This window comes from Nipponia nippon, unplaced genomic scaffold (assembly GCF_047370975.1).
Source record: "Nipponia nippon isolate SJK-2023a ecotype South Korea unplaced genomic scaffold, ASM4737097v1 scaffold_11, whole genome shotgun sequence".
In the NCBI taxonomy this organism is placed as follows: Eukaryota; Metazoa; Chordata; class Aves; order Pelecaniformes; family Threskiornithidae; genus Nipponia; species Nipponia nippon.
The window spans coordinates 8,688,158-8,710,552 of NW_028262302.1; the positions used below are offsets into that span (position 1 = coordinate 8,688,158).

General features: G+C 39.6%; 1 protein-coding gene across 1 annotated transcript; it reads right to left on the reverse strand.

The window, feature by feature from the left end:
* Positions 1–3,283: 3,283 nt before the first annotated feature.
* Positions 3,284–20,689, reverse strand: DIO2 (iodothyronine deiodinase 2). Its single transcript, XM_009477232.2, has 2 exons — positions 20,011–20,689; positions 3,284–8,668 (listed from the first exon to the last, which is right to left on the reverse strand). Exons 1-2 carry the CDS (start codon positions 20,230–20,232, stop codon positions 8,051–8,053), a joined length of 840 nt encoding a protein of 279 aa, XP_009475507.2. The 5' UTR covers positions 20,233–20,689; the 3' UTR covers positions 3,284–8,050.
* Positions 20,690–22,395: the final 1,706 nt, after the last annotated feature.

Consider the following 22,395-nt stretch of genomic DNA (forward strand, 5'->3'; position numbering starts at 1 on the left):
ACGTTTATATGCACTTTCAGTCAAGGCATCCAGCCTAGCTGTTGTCAAATTAGTCTATAGTAGAGAGGCACTTCTGGTTTTCAAGTACTTTGAGATGCCCTGGAAGCACAAGTGGCAAAGTGGCGCTATTTTCCATTGTGTGTTCAGTGTTTAGGTGACATACTATGGACTCTTTTAGCACTGTGAAATCCTGAGCCATTCAGTCCATCTCTAAAGATCTGCAAGGATCACTGAGAGAGAACTTCTGCAGCTAGTAAAAATCTGCTGCTCCTTCCATAGCAGCATCAGCGACAAGACTTCCTTTTCTCATGAAGCAAGTGCTTTTCACTTACAAGCATAGTCCACCAGTTTCTGGTTTGGAGGGATTGGTCTAATTTTCTGTGAGTCTCTGAGAAAAACCTCAGAAAGATTTGTCTTATAAGACATCTGGCCAAGTCTAATGTATGACACTCCCAGTGCTCAGACCTTCACCTGTGTGGGGCTCGAGTATTGGCTTTATGTGTTTTTACAAACTGCTGACAGACATGGGGAGATATGAACTCTGGTAGCTAGGGCTGAGATTAAAATCTGTATGTTCACTCCCTTCCAGTCTACAGGAAGCTACATACTTGTTCGTGCTGTTATAATCTGCCCAGAAAGCTGGTGTTTAGCTCTGCAGGCTGGCACGTGGAAAACGACATTTGAGAACAAACCTGCATGCAGATGATCTGCACTGAGGATACACAGATAAACAGAACAAAATGCTGTATTCTCCCATATCTCACTTGACCTTCTGACAACTGACACCCTTTTAAAAGCACTCATATTTGAAATGAAGTTCCCAGCTAATCTGTAGCCCTAAGCAAACATTACAAAACCAAAGGCTGACATGGGGGAATCATCACCAAGGATATTAGAGGTTGGAAAGAGCAAGGGATGGGATATCGGGGGCAGGAAGGATATAAGGGAAAAAGAAGAGGGTTAAAGGACATCAAAGGCTGATTAATTCTTCAAAAAGATAAGGCTTTGGAGAAAACTTCCTCTCCTATTACCTGCACACCTAACCGATAGCTAAATCACAATAGCTTTTGTATGGATAACACAAATATATGAATATATATGAAAATATGGGAAATACTGATTTACAAAGAGTATTTTTTCCTGCTTGCTACTTTTTCTTTGATTTTATGTAATAGGCACTATCTTAGAGAGAACTAAAACAGTTGAGGTATTCATATGTTTCATATATATGACCTAAAATGGATGCTCCTTCTCAAGTGACGTGACATAGTGAGGCTTACAAATCTTTAAGGCCTTAAGGATTTGAACATGATGCTCACTCAATGTGTTTCCAATTCACGTTAGCTCTGTAAGACACATTCAAAGCCAGTGGATTCTTTAACAAGAACATTAAAAGCACACAGGCATATACAGTGAATCAAATCATGCATCAAACCATGGAAGTGATGATACGCAGTTTAGCTGAAGTTGATTTGTTTGTGATCAAAGTCTTTAAGCAACACTTAGGTCCTTTGTTTGAAGTTTATATTTGGGAAAGGTTTATTATGAATCAGGAATTCTCTTCTTTGTCAGAAAGTAAGATCTTGAGCAGTAGCCAATGCTCTTGAGATACTGCTCCATAAATAACCCATTTTCTAATTTTTTTTTTTTTTCCTTCTACAATGGACACCATCCATTCCAGAAAAAAATACTCTTACAAATATTTGGGAGTAGTCAGAGTCTAAGGTTTGGTAACAACTTATTTATTAATGAACCTATTTTCTAATAATCACATCTGCCTTCACCTGATTTATACAGCTGTGAAATAAGAAGTAAGTCCTGAAAGGTGTTTTTATTTCTTCCAGAATATTGAGTAGCTCCTTATAGCAAAAATTGATATACAGGTCATAATCACTAACAGCCAGACTACAGGAATATTCACACAACTCAAAAGTCTCCTTTCAGTACTTTTCGTGGTTATTGTTGTGACGTGAACTGGATAATCTAGAGAGAGTTAGCTGGTTGCTTGTTCCAAGGGCCTGTCAAGAATACTGTAATGAATGTTTCTGCTTGGGACACTTAGCTGTAACCTTTTCCATGGCTTTCCTTTTGGTGATTTGTTTTGTTCTTTCTTACCTATATTCACAAGCAGCTTTCAGATGTAGGGTCCTATAAAACTTACTGTAACAAAAGATGACAAAGAGGAGGAAGTTTCTAAAATACAACTAAATCACAAAGCGAGTGTTCTGGTTTTGACTGGGATAGAGTTAATTTTCTTCCTAGTAGCTGGTATAGTGCTGTGTTTTGGATTTAGGATGAGAATAATGTTGATGACACACTGATGTTTTAGTTGCTGCTAAGCAGTGTTTACACTAAGTCAAGGACTTTTCAGCTTCCCATGCTCTGCCAGGTACACAGAAGCTGAGAGGGAGCGAAGCATAGCCAGGGCACCTGACCCAAACTGGCCAAAGGGCTATTCCATACCATATAACATCATGCTCAGTATATAAGCTGGGGGGGAGTTAGCCAGGGGGCAGCGATTGCTGCTCAGGGACTGGCTGGGCATTGGTCAACAGGTAGTGAGCAGTTGCATCACTTGTTTTTCGTGGCTTTTGTTCCTCTCTCTCTCTCTCATTGTTTTCCTTTTCATTACAATTTATTATTATTACTATTTTACTTTATTTTATTTCAATTATTAAACTGTTCTTATCTCAGCTCATGAGTTTTCTTACTTTTGCTCTTCAGATTCTCTTCCCCATCCCATTGGGGGAGCAGAGGGTGAGTGAGCGGCTGTGTGGTGCTTCGTTGCCGATTGGGGCTAAACCACAACAGTGAGTTTGTTTAGGAAGTTGCCAGACATTCTTCCATTGGAATTTTTTTTCCTGTAACAGCTATTCAGCTGTGCTTTTAGTTTTATTTTTCACCTTTTTCCTTTTGCATGCTCATTGAAATGGGAGCTGCATGTATAGCTGATGCATTCACAACCAATTCATCCAGGTTGCATGTGCTACGTACAGCTCAGCATGCTTTCTTCAAGCACATACTTTTTTGAACAGTGCAATTTTGTGCAGACTCAACTGCTGTCCTTGTAGTTCTCAGTCTCTCCCCCTTACCTTTCTTAAAAGTTGAGTAGCAGTCAGATATTAAATTAGTCCCACCATTTATAAAGAGGTTTGCTCATATTGCTTACGATCTAGTCAGGGTGGTGTAGGCTATTGTATTAAATTCAGTTTTAAGTTTCTTTGGTCTAATGTCAAGATTCCACTGTGTATTAATAACCAATATTAGAATAAGAAGACACAGAAGAGGTATATTTTCCTTTATTGTTTATTATAATACAAGAAAAACAAATCTAGAAAGCACATTTCATGGAGCACCATATTGTAACAAAATTTTGCTGGCTCTCCTACAAAGTGTATTTTTGACATTTAAACAATGACACACACATAGTCAGTACACACAGGCATCTACACCCCGGCGATCTTATTAACAGCCCCAAAGAGACCCCTCTTTCAAATACAGAAACACTAAGGTGCACAGAGGAATGCCAGTGTGAGGGCATCTGAACGCCAACTGAGTTAATCACTCTTTTGTTAGCGATCTTCATAAGCACACAAGCCTTCATTGTCTCACCCTAATCTCTCTTCTCTGAAGACTCCAAATTGGGCCCAAAGGTCACTGCATATGGATCCGGCACAGACATGGTGTAGAGTTGAACAAAACTGGCCAGTATTCCCTACCTGATACCTCTTATTGCTTTGGTTATAGTACTGAATGAAAGTCTTAAAAACTCAAACCTACATTCCACATCACAGAAAAGCCACTTTCACACATACAGAAACATAACCTCCCTCCCCAGACATACCTGAACGCATAGCACTGATGATACCTTTTTGAGAAGCTTTGTGGGTTTCCCCACCAAGATCACCTTCATAAGAATGATTGCATTTTGTTTTTCAAAGTGTTCAGACAGTTGTTCAACAATTTATTTTGTAATATGTTTCTTTCTTTTTAATAGACAGGGCATGTTTTCCTTCTGCCTTAAATTTTTGTCATTGTCTACACAAGCAAAAGCAAAATGTTTTCATCTGTACAAAATGTTTTACGTTCATTTTATACAGTGCTAAATAACAATGCTAAGCACAGAACAATGTAGAATGATAGCCCAGAATAGCTTTTTACCTTGCTCAAAATGAAAAAGTACTGGAAGTTTCCCATAATAATGTTGAGACACAAAAAGTACTGGAAGTTTCCCATAATAATGTTGAGACACAGTATTGGGGTCTCTATTATATACAGTAGCCTTCCAGAATACTTTCAGGCACCTATTTTGTGAGCTATTGCTCAATATGTATGTCACACTGAAGCACCTCAAGTAATATGGTTTAGTGCCCTCAAACAGTGAGAATAAGAGACAAAAGCAAATCCAGCCTCACAGCAGACTAGACCAATTGTGAAGTATGATGCTAGCAAGGTAGCAAAATTTCTGCCTGGACCCACTGTTACAATAATTTGGGGTATCTGACATATGGCCACTTCTATCATTAACTGAGAACAATGCATGAAGTTTAATTTAAAACCTTTTTCTATAAAATGCTTTAATTTTGTCAACAAAAAAAAAATGAAGAGCTTGTATTTCTATCAGTCACTTAAAAAATATTTTTTTTTTCCTCTAAGCCCATTTCTCTTTGAAATACTTCCCCTGCATTCTGACCACAAATTTCTGGGGAAATTTAAGGATTTGCAAAATGTATTTCTGTCTTGATAATCAGTGAGGCTGAACCATCTTAAAGTTTTGGGCATGGTAATGCATTCATGTTGCCAAGAAAGAAATGAAGTTATTGTTTATTTTTTCTTGTGGAAAATCCTTGTGGATTTCCCATTTACAAGAACCAATTTTATAATTCCTTTATACTATGTGATGAACAGGCATCTATGAATAACAAGAAAAAATAATGGAAATTCAAAAGGAGAAAATGGACTTGAAAAATAGCTGTAACTTTAGATATGCAAAGGGGTATTAACTAACTGAATTACTAACTCAGACTCTCTCCTCTGAGCTAAAGGTATGTTTCAACAGCTGTGCTAAACATTTGGCTAGCATTTCCCAGATAAACAGTTCAGACTTCAACTGTATGATGGGGAAAAGAAGAGAGAAAGAAAAGACCAGTTTAAGTTTTACAAAGGCTATGGAGTTGCTATGGATTAACAAAGTTTCAGATGACTGAAGAATAGGATATAAGGAAAAAATGTGCTGGGTATATCAATAGATATTTTCACTTGTATTAATGTCTACAGTTTTACTTACCCGAGTAAAAAGACAGTGTAGAAAAAACAAGAGATTCAGAGACAGGCAAAGAAAATGGACCTGTATAAGAATGTGAATTATCATTTGGCTTAAGAAACAAACAAAAGGTATGTAAATTTCTATATAGAGTATATAATCACTGACATACAGAAGAAAAATTGGGATCTCTCCTCTTTATACTGTTTTAGCATACAAGAGCAAGAGATGAGAATGACATTGAAAAGCAGCCAATTTAAATCTGAAAAATACCCCAGTTTTATTTGTTTTTCTTTGTTCTTAAACATGATGGTTTTTGATTTTAGTATTCCCCACCTCAAGAAATATTTAGATCTCAAAACTCAGAATCAGCCTCTTATAGGGATGATGAGACATCAACAATCACATTAGACAAGACAAAAATAATAAGGGCTGAAGCTAATGAAAATTCCAGAAGAAATTATTGCACCTTCCCCTGAAGCATCTGATACAGTCAGAGGTAGGACACTGGATTAAATAAACCATGTAGTTTGGCTATGTTACTGTTTCTACTATATTAGTTTCAAAAATTTCAGTTATGTATCCCAGTTAGTCATGAAAATGTATAACAATCTTCCACACTAAGTAATGAGTTACAGTAACATTAATGAATGGGAGGACAGAATAATTATTATTATTGGTTTTAGACACCACTTATGTGTGCGTGCATATATATACACATACATAAAAATATATGATATACACATATATGCATACATAAATGTATACATACATATATACACACATGCACACACACACATGGATACATGCCTTCTGAGAAGTGGGGCTCACCAGAAAGTCTGAAGACCATTCTTTACACCCTTCTCTGATACACATTACCAACTGTGTAAGTATGTGTGTATGTTTAACAGTGTGTGGAGGAAAATGTGAGACGGAAGGAAAGCATGAACCTGAATATGGGAGAAAGCACTCATGTTACTGTCATTACCGTGCTTGAAAACACATTTTCAAATGCCTTGTACATTGGCTAAGTTGACCAACAGCCAAGCAAGAAGAAATACACAATATTAAAGGGACATGAAATGACATGAAAATGGGGGATATGAAAATGTGGGACATGGGATGTGAAAATGAAAATACTTATGTATGTATTTTCTGTTCTTTCCTGTGTTAGTATTAATACATCATATCCCTGACAACTGGCAAGATGAGAAATTAAAAGAACTAATTTGATTTTTGCCGCTTACTGTGTTTATCTGTTTCATGTTTCTGCCAAAGTTGAGAGAAAATTTGAATAGTCCATCTCCCTATGGGTTTTCATTTATCAGCTCTAATGGGTTAGCTCATTGTAAACTTGCCTTTTCATCAGGCTTGATTAAATCATTTTAGTTTTAGAAATACCTAAACTTAATGTATGCTCTAAGTTGACAGTATCTCTTTAAACATAATTAATAATTCCTCAGACCCATTCATATCAAAATTCTGTCATCTTTTACACTTATTCACATTAATTCACACGATTTGTCCTCCCTGTTTCTCTGGGAAGGCATTTGACAACACGAGTGAAACAATCAGACTGTCACCTCATCTGATAGTGGAACTGCAGCTAATCAGTTCTGAGGCTGCAAACAACTTAACTTCCAGACAAACTAATGTAGCTATAAACTAGTTGCAGGTATCTAAGGTAGCAAAAATCAGCATGACTACATTTAACAGGGTAAATGACAGGATAGGTTTCCATTTCAATGAGGTAAAGTTGTGTATAAGTTCCCCCATCCCCAAAATACATCTGTAAGGTCATTATCTCAAATAAAAATAAAAGACAGAAATAAGTTATTTTTTAAAAAGCTAAAAATGAAATTACCTTTAAGCCTATTGCTAGAGAGAAAGAGATCGAGGAGGGTAAAGAAACAAAGAGAACCAGAGAATATTGATAAATGCGTGTTGTCAGCTCTGAGAACTGAGGGTTGGTTGGCATCAGCCGAGTTTTGTCTCGTGATGCATGCTCTAGATGGTTCTCGCTGCTTTGTTACAAATAGTCCAGGTTTTTCAGTTTTCAAATTGTAATGGGCTTATTTGATCACCTTTGTCTTTTCGGTCCAACTCCATAGATTTTAACATCTTTCTCAGCAGGCACAGGCCTGCATACTGGATACAGACATATAGACAGAATTACATAGTTAATATGCTGTGCAGAGGCATCCATAGAGAGTACAAATACCAGCATACAATGTTTCATCTTGATCTGAGCAGCCAGTCTGCCTGCACGATGCATTGCATGGTGGTTCCTGTAGTCTCTGAACACCAAAATCTCTACGAGAGAGGACAATTGCCACACTCCACTGCATTTCTATGCAAAGTAATTGCAAACCCCCTGGCTCCTCCCAGGTCTCTTGCATTGGCCGCAGGAGGGTAAAGAAGCATTTCTGATGAAATGCACAGCATTGCCTTTCCATGAATTGCCTTCCACGCAGCAACGCTTCTGGCTTACCCCAGGGCTGACACTTCGTAAGCTGGGTTCCTGGGAGACAGGTCTTATCTCACCACTCTTCCTGCTCGCCAGCAGCACCTTTTTGCAGAAGCTTCTTCACCTCTTCTGTCCCGTAGCGACAGCAGGAGTGGGATTTTTTTCATATAATAATGTTTCTGTGGAGTTAGTTTTTTGTTTTATTTTCTTTTCCTAGTTAACGTTCATTTGACCTTGTTATCAAATGTATTTTCCTGCAATCATCTGAAAGGCCTTATTCAAACCAGCATATGTTTTCTTTTTTTCCCTTTTACATCACCTTAAAGGGACACATCTGTTGACATAGCTTCTGTAGAGAATGGATTTCATCTTTTGCTGAAGTTTTGTTCCAGCCAAAGCCGAACCTCCTGCAGATTGTAGAAAAAGGGGCCTTTGCCTCCCAGGTAGGCGATTTTTTGTCTCTGCACAATGCATACTCGCTCAAATGAAACCCCGTAGGCCACATTGGCATTGTTGTCCATGCAGTCAGCCACCACTTGGCACTGAGGTGGCAAGGAAAAGCGCTCTAGGAGCTGGTGAGCAGCTGCGCATCGGTCTTCCTGGTTCCTGTGTTTCTTAACTTCAAATGAAGAGGGAGAGATTCCAGGGGCAGCCCAGCCATCTGACGGGTGAGCCTCATCGATGTAGACCAACAGAAAGTCAGCCACACCAGAGAACTCTTCCACCAGCTTGCTGAAGGCTGACAGCTGGCTTGTGAATGGTGGTCAGGTAGCTGAACCAAAGTTGACCACCAGTGGCCGCTCAGAGTTGGCAAAATCCAGAAGGTGACATTTGGTTCCACACTTGCCACCAACACTCTTCCAGCTGCTACTGCTGCCATCGCTGCCCTTGGCTATGTGGATTACACTGGAGTTTGGGGCTTCTCCTCCCAGTTTGACCTGATGGCAAAACAAATTAAAACATAGCAAGTTAGTGTAACTTGCTTGCCCAGTAATCTTATGACTACTCTCTTCAAATAAATAGAGTCACCTGTTCAAAGAGTACACCAGAATGGGGATATAGCAAATCATCAAAAGCAGCAGCTTCAGAAAGTTCATCTAGTCCATCTTCACTCACAGTGCAGGAAAATGTGACATTCCTGACAGGTATGCTACTTCAGTACTGTTAGAAAATTTGATCTGAGATCTGTCTTGTCCTGTCCACTACACACATAGTCCTGTCCTCCCTTATGCATCTGCAGACTCTTATTTGCTTTCAGACAGACTACCTCCAATTTCTCCTGACTTTTCTCTGAGCACCAAATTTTCTAGACTTGATTTTTTTTCACTGCTATCCTCTGAGTTCTCTCCACTTGGTTCACATCTTCCTTGAAGAGCAGTGTTCAAACTTCAAAAGAGGTTTTACTAATTCTCAGAATAATCAGAAAATTACTTCATGTATCTCACAGGCTCACCTGTTTATACATTCCAGATGTTTACTTTTTGCAAAACATTATGACTGTTTTGGAAAAACAGTAGACTGTTGACTAGGGGTTAGCTAGTGAGAAGTTACAATGCCTAGGTCCCTTTTCTGCCTTTCTAGTTGCTCCCCATCATGGATTTGGGTACTTCATCAGTCCAGCCTGAATTTGATGCTTTGCACTTGGTCCCATTGAACTGCATCCTACATTTCAAGCCATTTTTCCAATTCTCCAAAATCATTCTGTATTGCATTCCTGATCTTCACAACACATGCAGTGCCTCTCAATTTTGAGAGGTTTGCAGATTTCATACGTGTATATTCTCTTCCGTTCTGCAGTCCAAGAATGAAAATACTCAGAGTACCAAACACAAGAGAGATCTCTGCAGATGCCCACTCAGTATATCATTCTGTTTTGACAGTGGACCATCCAGGACTGCGCTCTCCAACAGGTTTTCTAACCACTTTGCACTAATTTCATCAGTGATTGAGTGACGTGTTTCCTTCTACTGCAGTGTTTTTCTAGAAGATGACTGGAGGAAAAGCAGCAGGAAAAGGGGAACGTTTATATGATGGTTGAAGTAGGATGAAGCAAAACCAAACTGTTCTCAGCTCTAACCCCAGATCTAACTCAGACCCAAGAGACAATTGTGGAAAAGTCATTTTGCCTGACCATTTCTATTTCCTTGCCTATAGAAAAAAGACAGAATATAAGCATCTCACAGAAGGGATTGCCAGAATAAGGTGGAGCCTGCAGAGGGCTCCAAGATCCTTAGCTGATAACTGCTGTAGAACCACAAAATACTATTACGTAAGACAATTAGTTTTTAATGAGCTCTGCCACAGTAATTCCTATGTATCTGCCTTTAACATCAAGCTCTAGTACAACAATGCAATTATCCTTTTGTATTTCCCTGACTCTTTCTATCTCTCTCTGTCTCCTGCCTATTTGATTATGTTCAGAAGTGTTGCTTTAAAGGAAACATACAGGGCCAAATTCTGAAGTCTTTCATATTTTATTTCTTTCTGAAGCTACACTACAATTGAAGTCAATAGAAGTTACCGCTGAATGAGAACAGTGTAAAAACTGAACAAATAACTTATTTTTGGTGCACTTCTATTCTACGTTACATTATAGGGTATCCTGGTGATACCGGATACAGTAAGAAGCTGAGTTAACAGCTGAATACTTAACTGATGTCAGTGCTGCTGCACGCAGATCCAGAGGTAAGTATATTGTAGATACTGGATCCTCCATTTCTCCCTGAGAAACCTGACTACCTTGAACAAACTTACAGTTATTCATGATTCAGCATTATTTCATCAGAACAGCAATAGAAGCAAGAGTGTAACCAAAGAAGAGTTTGTAAGATGCTGGCCTTAAAGCTGCCAGACTTCACAGCTACATGAGAAGGTCTCACAGCATGTTGGCACATGATATAAATATCATTTTGACTATTTTCTATGGGGCAAATTAAGACACAACTGTGCAGCCATGCACTTGGAGATCAGCAAGGAAGAGAGCCACAGAAAGAAAGACTGCCCAAGACCCACAGATCTCTCCAGGCCAAGCACGTGGTGATCATGCCACTGGAAGAAGGGGATGTGCAGCTGCAGTTGCACCACAGGCAAGGGAAGCAAGTGATGCCCCAGGAAAGCACAGCCCCTTATGGCTTCCCTCCCCATAAATCTGCATCTGCAGCATTGCTATCTGCTAGAGCCATGGTAACAGCTTAAAAAAAAGCCTTGTGCTCATATGCCTTTGAAAGCAAGAGAGGTTTGAAATAGCTGAGTTTAGAACCTGCTGTGTGAGTGGGCTGTCCATTGAACTCAAGGAAGAAAAAAAACTGTATCCCAGTTTTTGAGAAGAAAGGATCTATCTGGAGAGAGGCAGGATCAGAGACTCAGGCTGTAGCATTTAAGAAGTAGCATTAAGCATGTTGCAGAGCTTAAGAAGTGCTGCTACAGGCCACCTACGCCTTAAGCAGGTAGTAGGTACTCTTCTGTGCAGCTCTTGAACATCTCATTTCTCTCCACCATTCTGTGCAGTAACAGGCAAAGCAGGACTGAGTAAGGTAAAGGGCCAGACTTGAGTAAAGAAATACACAGGTCAAGATCATGTGGCAGCCATATAATCATCCTGAGGGCTCATTCAATCCATAAGCCAGCTAGACAACTCAGCATTTTGTGGTAAGATGGTAACTACTAAAAAAGGGCACGTCTCAAGAAACACAGCATTTGCACATCTGCACAAACACTAGATCCCTCTTTACCTAGAAAGCTTAATTGTTCCTGCACTACCAAGCAAATGCTTTTTCAGAGCTAACTTGTCCAAAATGTGCCTTTTGGGCAAAGCCTGACATGTAACTATCTGTGCTGCACCCACTCCCTGGATGAATAATGGACCTCAGTATTTAGGAGTATGCACTCATCCAGTCAAAGAAAAGAAGTAATAACATTAAGAAATTAAGAAATACAGTTTGAATTTCTGATATTTGCTGGCACTCTTCAGAGGAGAAGAAAAATAAAGGTAAAAAGGATAGAAGCAACTAAAACTCAGCAATGAACAGAGCTGCTCAGGAGACAAGAAACATCTGATCAGCTGTTTCCCCTCACTCTTCTGGTTTTACTTTAACAAAATTATTATGACTGAAAATACCCTAACCAACACTCTTGAACTGGGAAATCACAGTCTGCTTCTTAATCATATTTAAGCAGAAAGAAAGGCTTCATATTGTAAGCTCCTCATTACCAACCCTTCGCTCAGTGCTACCAAATGCTTCTTTTCCGAGGCAAGTTTGCAAACCCTGAAGGAACAGACTAACAAACCAACTCCCATCGAACATCAGCATGGGAATGCCCTTCAAGTACTGTTTATCATTGATACCAAGGGTGGCAACATATTTCACTGTTCTCCAACAATGCAAGTTTGCATTCTGTCTCTCATACTCCTTATTGACCAAAAAATAGGTGGATTTAGGAAATAAAGTACAAATGTGCCCTATGTCACCTTAGAGCAGTTTCTCTTCATTTCCCACAGCCATGAAGTAAGTCTCATGGCCGCAGGTTACCTATCATTTTAATTTTTGTTTCTAGGAGTGCTTGTGTTGGGTTTTTTCCCCTTAATGAGACATCCTTGCCAAGCAGGCATTCAAGAGGCATTTTCTGCTCTTGTAGAGGAGTAATTAGGTCGGTGCCTTGTTCCATGCCAGTGTCAGGCACTCCAAAAAGCAGCCCTGCCCAGTCGTTAATGCTTAAACATAAGCAGCAGCATCTCCACTAATTGGTCTTGATGAAGCGCTGACGTTCCCAAAGGCACTCTTTATTTCACCAGGCTCGGGAACCGATTGACACAGGATGACAATATCATCCTTGCTGATCATCTGCATTGTAGGCCTTGGCTGTCTTCTTTGTTGTTATTTATTGAAAGAAAAAATAGCTCTTGGAAAAGAAAATCAATGCAATGAGAAAACAAACAAAAAACGCCATGTATTCAGCCAAACCGCTTTTGAAATCTTACACAAAGGCAGGCAAAATATAAATTCTGAGAAACAAACTAGCAGAAATCCCCTCACACGCGATCCAGCATTTCTATAATCACGTACTTATGTGCCTGAATATTCGGGCATTCGGTGCCAGCCTTCTGGATGAGGTGGAAACCCAGCAGCGTGCAGGCACCCCCTCCCACACAGCCTGCGTGGGACACACAAGGTAGGCCAACCAAATCTGAGAGCCAGCCCGGCTGTCAGCAAGAGCAAGCACAAGCCCAACACCAAAGCAGTGTCTTGCATCATTTGTGCGAATTTTGTGTTTGCTTGATAGCCTTGGTATTGCATCTCCTTCTCCGAGTCTGCACACAGAGTGAAAAGGGAAGAAGGTTGCTGATGCTTTAGCACGCAGACTGCAAAATGAAGGAGACTTAGGAGCGGGAAAGAAAGCCCTATTCATAAACTACAGGCTAGAAATAGCACATACTGCTAACTTTGTTGTACATTCTCCATGAGGACTAGGAAAAGCCCCACGGACAAAACATCGCCTTCTCATTTACCTTTTCTTTTTTCTCATTTTGCTTTTATCAGCTTTAGCATAACCCTCCTGGGATCCTGTGCATCGGAATACAGCTTTCATTCCCTGCATGAGGGATTTGCAAACAGTTCGGCAGATTCATCAGGCTGTGTCAACCCCCTAAAGAAAATAGGTGTTGCCAGACAATTAGCAGTCTGTGATATTAGCCATTTAAATATGGACATGCTGTGTTCGGGACTGGAGTCCAGCGACTGGTAATGAACTGAATCCCTGGAGCTTTTTGCTCCTTTTCAAATTCTCTGCTTTGATTTGATTTGATCCCATTCAGCTAAATATAGCCTCTGAACAGCCCAATATTTCTCAGTACTTCATCCAAATTATAATCAGACTCTGGCTGGAGAATTATACAAGTTATTATTTTTGTTTTCTTTATTTACATGACCCAGAGTTGTGCAGTGGATAAAAATCACAGGAGGCCCTTGTCTGGAGTAGCGTACAGGAGTGGGAGCTCTTCATTTGTCATGGGGAGGTGGCAGCTTGCTTTAAGAGACTCGATTACGCAAATTGGAGAGCAGAGACTGGAACTGACTCAAGTTCTCCCAGAGTCTTTTATTTAGGATCAGGTGTGTGAAGCTGAGGGAAGGAAGTGGGAGACAAATTACAAGGGCACAGTCCAGATAAAAATAACTAGTCAAATGCTGCTCTCTTTATTTAAAAACTGCCAGTCCCACAAATGAGCATGCATGGCAGAGGGAAAGCATAAAAGAGCCTTTTGCCTTGCACTCTTATAAAAGAAAATGGATAATTTTAGTTCCTCTGATCGGGGAGCCTACAGCGAGGTTCTTAATGGCTTATGTTCCCCTCAAGATGGGAGCATGGCCTACGACATTGTGGCCTCCGGGCCACTGGCTGCCCTTGTGGACTCCACCTACAGGTGACAGAGGCCTTCACCAGTCTTTGTTAGCCAGCACCTGGAGGACATTTGAAGTTAACTTGGATTTTTTTTTTTTTTTAAACTCAGCTTTAGCACTGTATGAATACACAGTGGTGGTTTTGTTGGAGAGGCAGAGCTGGGGTGCAAGGACTGGGTAGGATCCTTTTCCTGGGTGGTGCCCGTTAGCTAATTTTCTGTGTCTGCCACAGCTAGAGAGGGTTTTCACAAGGGTTACACAAAAAGGGAAGCAGTCCTTTCAGTCAGTTTTTTGTGCATAAGAGTGAAAATGGAATACTGCAAAGAGGTGGTGTGGAAGAAGTGAAGTTAGATTCGCAAAATGAAACAGGTAGGATGAGACCCCATGTGGGACAGGAGTCGTCCTATTCCTTTTCCTACCCTTTGTCTGTCACAAGTGTTTGAACTGTAAGCTCCAAGGGACAAACTGTCTGCTCCTCTTGTTTAGGACACTGCCTAGTACAATGGGTCCCTGGTCTACGCTGGTCGTCAGACACTACTATAACAAACCTGATTATATATTAATAATAATGGCAATGTTTTAATAATAATGACAATGACAAGCCCAAATCCTGTTGAATTTATGTTCCAAACACTGCAGGAAAGGTTTTAATTGTGGTTTTGTTTTGTTTTTCTCACTTCTTTCAAAATTGTTGTCATTTGCAAATGTCAATGAAAACAATCCTGCTAAGGCTGAACTTTATAAAACCAATAAAATATTTTTAATACCACACAATGTCTAGTTCTGAACCCTGAAACTATACAACACGTTCTCTTTCACAAATTCACTGTCAAATGCAGAGAGAGACACTTCCTTACCTTTCTAGACAAAATAAATACAAATAATAAGTATAGAGGTTATGTCTTTGTTCCAACGTTTAAAAGATTTCCTCAAAAAGCAAAGAGTTCCTGGACAGCAAAACAGCAGGTAAAGGATCATGCCGTTACATTACTTTCAGATTTGGCTTTATGATAATGCTGTGCAACATGCACTTAACGTGACAGTTTTCAGGCTGTCCTGCTTTGCATACTGATTTATTTTAGGAATAAATGACGTACCTATCAGGCAGGCAGAAGGAGCCAAAGGTAATTTAATTGTGCCACCCTGAAATCTCAGGAAAATCCCACTGGGTGTTTACTGAACCAGTCTACTTGCTGCTACATCCAGAGCTGGGCCTATGCTGTGAAGCTGGGATCCTGTGCCAACCGTTCCCTCCATGCTGGGTCTGTCATGCCAGAGCTTGCTGCTGGCCCGTTCTAAAGACAGTAAAAAGCTATACAAGTACACACACACTCCCATCACCATCCATCGCTTGAGATACCAGCATCCTTCTGGGGGCTGTAATGTACATTTACACACGTGCATATATGCATATGCGCATGTCACCCCCATAGGTGCACCATGGCATTCCTAAGCATTTGGCTGCTTCAGGGAGATGCCATTAACTTCTTCCCCCTAACTACGCGGCACTGAGGTGGAGAAAAGGGAGCATTTCCTCTAGGATAACCTTACAGCTCTCTACTGGAGATCAGGAACAGTAGCTCTGCATTGCTGAAACACAAAGCTCGTATCTGGCACTGGAAAATCTCCCAGCACGAGGCCTCACCACTGGGCGCTGCTAATGGGTGCAACCCTTTTTGTACCCATTTTAAAAGCATTTTAAGATAACAGTTTCTCACCTTTGGAATCTTAGAAAGCGTATTCGCCCCAGTACTGAATGAAGCATGGAACTTAGCAGGTAAAAAAAGCTTTTAAAAGTAAATACAATGTTTTTTTCAAAACTTCTCTAGCTTTTTCTCTGGATTTCTGTAAGAGATGTGACACATTCAGTATACATGTTGTGGGCTAAAACAAATGCCTCATTGGCATTTACACAGATGGCCTATATAAATCATGCAGAGGGCACACTAACACCCTCCCAAAAATCACTTTTCTTTTTTCTCTCTGATCAGTAGGTGTGGTTGCATTCATATCTATACATACGTATACATACACATATATATGTGTGTATACATATACAGAGAAATGAGAGGGCTGACTTCTGAAAGAGCAAATTATGTATGCCTATGTGTGTGTATTTTTGCATTTATACACATATACGTATATGTATGTACATATATATAGACAGGTACATTCACGTATATATATCTGTATACATATAAACACATATGAAAGTGTAAATACCTACACACACGTACATACATACATGATTTGCTCTTCAGTAGTCAGTCCACTCATTTCTGTAGATAAACAGAGCACATTAGTCAATTAGAAAAATAACATTTAAATAAAATAGTTGCAACTCTTTCAATTATATAAAGTTAATGTAACTTGACTACTAGCTTTATTTATCTCTGTTATGACAATTAATCTGGTCCTAAAGACTCCCTTGTTGTAATGTAATGCTTGCCTCTCGGGAAAGAATAGGAGAAGGATGTTCTATAAATGACAAAGCTGGTGCAGTGTAGACAATATCAACATTGAGTGTGACAGATACTGAACTCAGAGCTAAGGAAGTAAAAAGAAATATATTAATCATTGATAAAATTTGCATAAGAAAATAATAATAAACAAAAGATCAATCATTTTGATTCCAGTGGGACTGTAAAATGTGGAGAAAACAAGTCATATAGAATGTTGCAATAAAGAATACTGCATATACTCTATACACAGTACAACAAACTTTGCATTGCTTCCCCACTGAGGATGTTAAAATTTTCAGTTGTTGCTAGGTGATCTTGCCTATGAAATATTGCCCTAACCAAAAAGTCATGTGCAATAATACTTAATAACAACAAAAAGCAGAATAAAAGCAAGTTGAAATTTGGGTAAGATATTCAAAAGTTTTTCTAGAAGGGAAAACGCATCAGAATAGCTATTTGCAAATATACTCTACTTTAACTATTCCAAGATCATCTCTTGTACACACTAGTCTTGAAACAAAATCACTTAATTCTGGGACCGTCTGTGTGTTTTCAAGGCAAAGCTCCTTTCTTGTAGTAAATTTACTTTAATCCAAAATCTAGTATCTACCCACAGAGTTTTTCTGGAATGGCTTCCAGTAAATTTTTCTGTGAATAGAAATTTTACGTCAAGTACTTTTGTGAAAAATGTTATGAAATGTACTCAGGAAGACTTCTGTGTAAGTGACACAAAACATAATAAAACCAAGCATAGTTACTGTTTTAATCCAGTCTTCTGCTAACTGGCAGTCTAGATTTGGTTTATCTCAGACATCTGCAATTCTGCTATTCTAGCTGAAAAATGGTGATTATCTCATGAATACTCCTCAACACAATGAGCTTAAGCACCTGCTTAAGTACTTCGCTAATACCTGGCTTCAGCTAGCATATTAGAGCAGTGAGCAATTACGGTTATGATATCGACTGCATTTTGCCACTCTGTTTAGTGCCCTGATTCCATAATATTTTCATTTCCTACCCTCACTAATTGGCTAAGATTAAGATATCACAACTGGGCAGTCCTATTCAGGATTTAGAAAAGATAATTTAAGGAAAAAGATGCTTTGTGGGACAGTCTTTAATATATTTCACTATTTCCCATGCTTTATAAACATGCCAGAAAGCAGGGTATATTTCACATTTTTTCAGCTCTACCAGTACAGCTTTCCAGCTGAAACTTTTTTTCTTTTCTCTTCCTTACAGAAACAGAAGCAGAATATTCTCCTCTGTTGTAGAGGTGATGACTCTTCTTCTCCTAATATTGCTCCTCAGTTTGTTGTGTCCCCTCTATAATTTGATTTAGACACTTATCTACCTTTTTGTGACAATCAAGGGTTTCCAATGATCTTCTGTCTTTATGGTCCATAGTTCTTTTAAAGCAAAACAGAGTCTTTCCATGAATTGGTGGTCAATTAGTTTCATCTTAAGGACAGCTAGCATGAATGGATTTTTTCCCCTTTTTGGAACAAGGTGATAAAATTTGGTTATGTTTATATGCATTTTTCTGCTGAGTGCATTGAGGCCCAGGATTCATTCTAGGGACCTTAAAGTCTGATTGGCCTGAACAACCTAGGTCATTTAATGGTGATAAGGGAGAGTTTTTAATTACCAAATTTCAAGGTATAAATTTCATTGCCAACACCAAAAATAGCAGAGTCATCTTCCCTGTAGCTTCCATGGTTGACATCAACAGTACTGAGGAAAGGGCAAAGTATGACTTTGGGAAGTACAAAAAGGCATGTGACATCTTTATTTTAAATAATTTTGTGTTATTTAAGCAAAATGAGATTGAAAATATCTTATGGATATAAGGTTCCTTACAGCTCCACACCTTCTCCAGACCCTGGGCCACATACAGGTTGCAAGTGTGGAAACTGGCTGTTTCAGAGCAGTGCTACCAGCTTCTACTGGGGCCTTGACCAAGTCATGTGTTAACTGTCCTGCCTTGCCTTGTCTGTAAAATGGGAACAATTCTGTTCACTGGCCCATTTAACAAGGCCACTGTAAAATTTACTCACTTAACATCTGTGAAGAGACTAAAAACAGAAACTAGAAGGGCTAGGAGCATAGTGAGCTTCATTCAGCATTACTTTATTTGGGTAGCCAGCTGGCTGATTCCTAGGGTGGCAGTAAGAGGTTGACCCATTTGGCAAAAGCTAATGTTATTTATATTTGTCTTACACTGAAAATTAATGTCCCTGTGGCTTGGGTTTCAGGCTCAGCAACTTGTATTCCATATCACAAAGCCCACAAACACCAACACCACTAGCTCTTCACATCTCTAGGTAAGAGCAAATACAAAAGCCATTGTGGGGGAGCAAAAGGGGACTGGGGGGAAGGCAATACAAAAAGAAGTATTTCAGAATATGCAGAGCTATCGTTTGGATAGGAGCCTGATGACCTCATGACATCACATGGGGTATGTTAAATTAGATGGTCTAAATAAGACAACACATTAACAGACTAAGCACTGTTTTGGAAGCCACAGAGCTCTGAATCCAGTTCTACTTACTGGGTGGCCTGTGCAAGAAATGTCATCTTTTTGGGTCCACTTTTTCAATCTATAAAAGGGAACTATAACTACCTCATGAAACCTGGGCAGTACCACTGGGTAATGTTTGTACAAAACTTAAAAGGATAAAGAAAAAAGTACATGTTGCATAACTGCTATTGGCTTTATTAACTTAAATCACCAGGCAGCTGTCCCTTAGCTACTCAAGTTCATTTTTAATCTCTGACATGTCCCTCTGTCACTGCTTTCATGAAGAAAAAAGGCTTGCTGTTTCACTCCGTGCCCAGTTTTACTATTTACCTGGATGCTTCCTCCAATATAAAAATTAACATGTAAGTAATAGAAAATTCCAGTGTAATGACAAAGGTTCATTTCTATCTTTTACTCTAATTAAAACAATTCTGTCTATGTTACATAGAGGACATCTATCTATGTAGAGCTCTATCTGAAGATGCAGTCTTTGTATAAACTCTGAGGATCTCACGTGGCAAACAATTAAACAACAGCTGTGAAAACATCTAGAGCGTTTTACAATTATTCTTATACAAAGATCTTGAAATACTTTATAAACACGAAGATTATTATTCGCACTAATGGGGAAACTGAGGCACAGCTAAACTAAGTGACATGGCCATGGCTGCATGGAGCGTTTGTGGCAGAGCAGAGAGACAGCAGCTCCTGAATCTCGTGCACCCTTAGCCCCGACTTAAAACTACTCTTCCTTTCAGCTTATTTCTCTCCCATCAAACTTAACATCAAATAGGAGATCGCCTGCACCGCACAGTCATGCCCTTCCCTTCTCCGTTGGCGGCAGGGGTGTTCATCACAGCTTACCCACCCCAACCTGCCAGTCCCCATCCCCGTGTACCCACCTGCTTGTAGGCGTCCAGGAGGAAGCTGTTCCAGACGCAGCGCAGCCCCTCCGAGGTCAGCATCCTCCGCCACTCACCGCGCCCGGACTTAGACCGGCTCAGAAATAGCACCATGTGCTTCAGGAGGATCACAGAGTCATACAGCGCAAGGAAGAGGCAATTGGAGAAAAAGACCGGCAAGATCTGAAGCGTGATCAGCAAATCCACACTCAGCAGACCCATCTTCCTTGCTGCTTCTCTTCAGCCGGATGCCTTCAGCTCCCTTTTTTGCTCTGTACACTCATTTAAGAAAGTAAAGTAAAAAGCGTTTCGAAAGCCTCGTCACCCCTCTCTCAGCCGTTCTCTTTAAAACAAGCAGAGAGAGTTAAATGTGAGCAGGCTGGTTAAAACCATAACTGCATGATACTCATTCAACTCGGAGCTGCTTATTTTTCAGAAACTAAGATGTTAACAAAAATTCTTCCCTTAACCAGGAGACCTGATTTTGTTGAAGAGAGAGGCAGCTGTGTTTCCAGTTCCCTGCAGTTACAAAATTTAAGCTGAGACTGTTAATTGTTAACTTTCCTGCACTATCCCATTGTTTCTCAGCTACTTAAGCACTGAACAGACCTCTCATTTCTGTGTCAGTAAAGCTAGCTACCAGGTGCAACAATACTTTTTTTAAAAAAGGTTTATGTACATAAACTTTCTGTTCCTCCCTCCCTCCCTCCCTCTCTCTCCTTCCCTCTCTCCCTTCCCCCGCTCCCCTCCCGGCGCTCGGTATTCCTGCCTTCCTCCTCTCGCCCTCTCTCTTGCTATCTGCCTATGGTGCAAAGTGCTTTCCCCTCTGGAGTCCTAGCTTGCTTCCCTGAAGCCTTTTATACATTCCCTAGCTAATTGCTGCAATAGAGAAATGAAACCCTAATCTTAGTAAAGATCTTGACGTCAATGTAAAAGAGGGCTTTACTTTGGCCAGGACTGCAGTGAATAGAAAAATGAAATTCTCAAAACTTTTTTTTTTTTTTTTTTTTTTTAAGAGAGAGGAGAAAAAAGAGAGACAGACAGCAAGGGTGGAACTTTGCTTTGCTTTGAAAAGGAAAAAGAAAAACACCAATATGCTTCTGACTGCTTTTACGAAATGCTTTCAAATTTTGGAAAAAGTTTTTTCATATGACATGGAAGGTGACACAGCAACACAGGCTTCTGTTGTCAATATTTTTTTTCTCTTTTTTTTTTTTCCTTTGCCCTTTTGTCTTTTCCAGGAAGGTGTGTGAGTTAATGCATCCCAAGAAAAGGCTCATTTATGTACATTTTCCTCCCTGTACATGAAGTACAACATATATAGTGTTTAAATATCTTTTGTTGTCTTCTTGGTATTTAAAGAAAACATAAGTAAACACCCAGTACTGACTTCACCTAGTGATGTGTAAGAAAACAAGATAAGAAAGAGAGAAAAAAAAGTTTTTGAAGGATTTGGGGTTTCTAAGCTAAAGTTCCCTGCTTAAAAATAACATACTACAGCCTTAAATGCTGTTAATCAACTGAGCTTCAAGGACTTTAATATTCCCCTATGATAACTATTTACATCCACTAGTCTAATAAGGATAACTGACTTTTGGTTAAGCGCTTATTAAAAAAAAAAAAAAACAAAACAGAAAGAAAGAAGTTTCCTCTGGCAGAGCCACATGTGCTTTAACAACCAGAAGCATCCCCTGCAGCCCCATGCTGAAGGTTTGCTTTGTTCATTTGCACTTCTCTTTGTTTCACCTTTTTAGTCCTTTACACGATATTTAGTCCTGTATCCACATGATTTTTTTTTGGTCCAGTAGACACATTTTAGGGGGTTTTTTTTGTATGGTTCTAACTTCCTTAAGTAAATATTTCATGTATTTCATGTTGCAGACATCCATAATTTTGTTTTTGAGCGGATGCCTTGCTTATGTGTGCTCTCCTTACCAGATACATTTCATTCCCAGAGATGCCAGCATGATATCTAACCTCCGTCAACTCACATCCTTGATGAGTAGTACAAGCTTCCTTCATTAATATATCTTAGTCTTCATCAGTCATCACCATCCTTTCACTGCTAGCAACTGCAGAAGGTAAACACCATCAATCTTCCCTACTCTGGAATCTTTCATTTTCAGATATTGTAACATCACTTGGACTGTCATTATAGTAGGATGCATACCCCTTGAAAGGCCACCCCATGTCTTGTCTTGGGCTCACCAAATAAAAGTTTGTTTAGGTAGCATAATATCAGGCATTTGCAAAAGATATCACCCAGACAGGATATCTTCCAGCAAATGTTTACTCAAAGAGATAACTTTAAAAGGTTACGCACATTAAACCAGTGACCTTCTGCGTTACTAGCATAAACAAAAAACGGAACGGATTTTCTTTTTC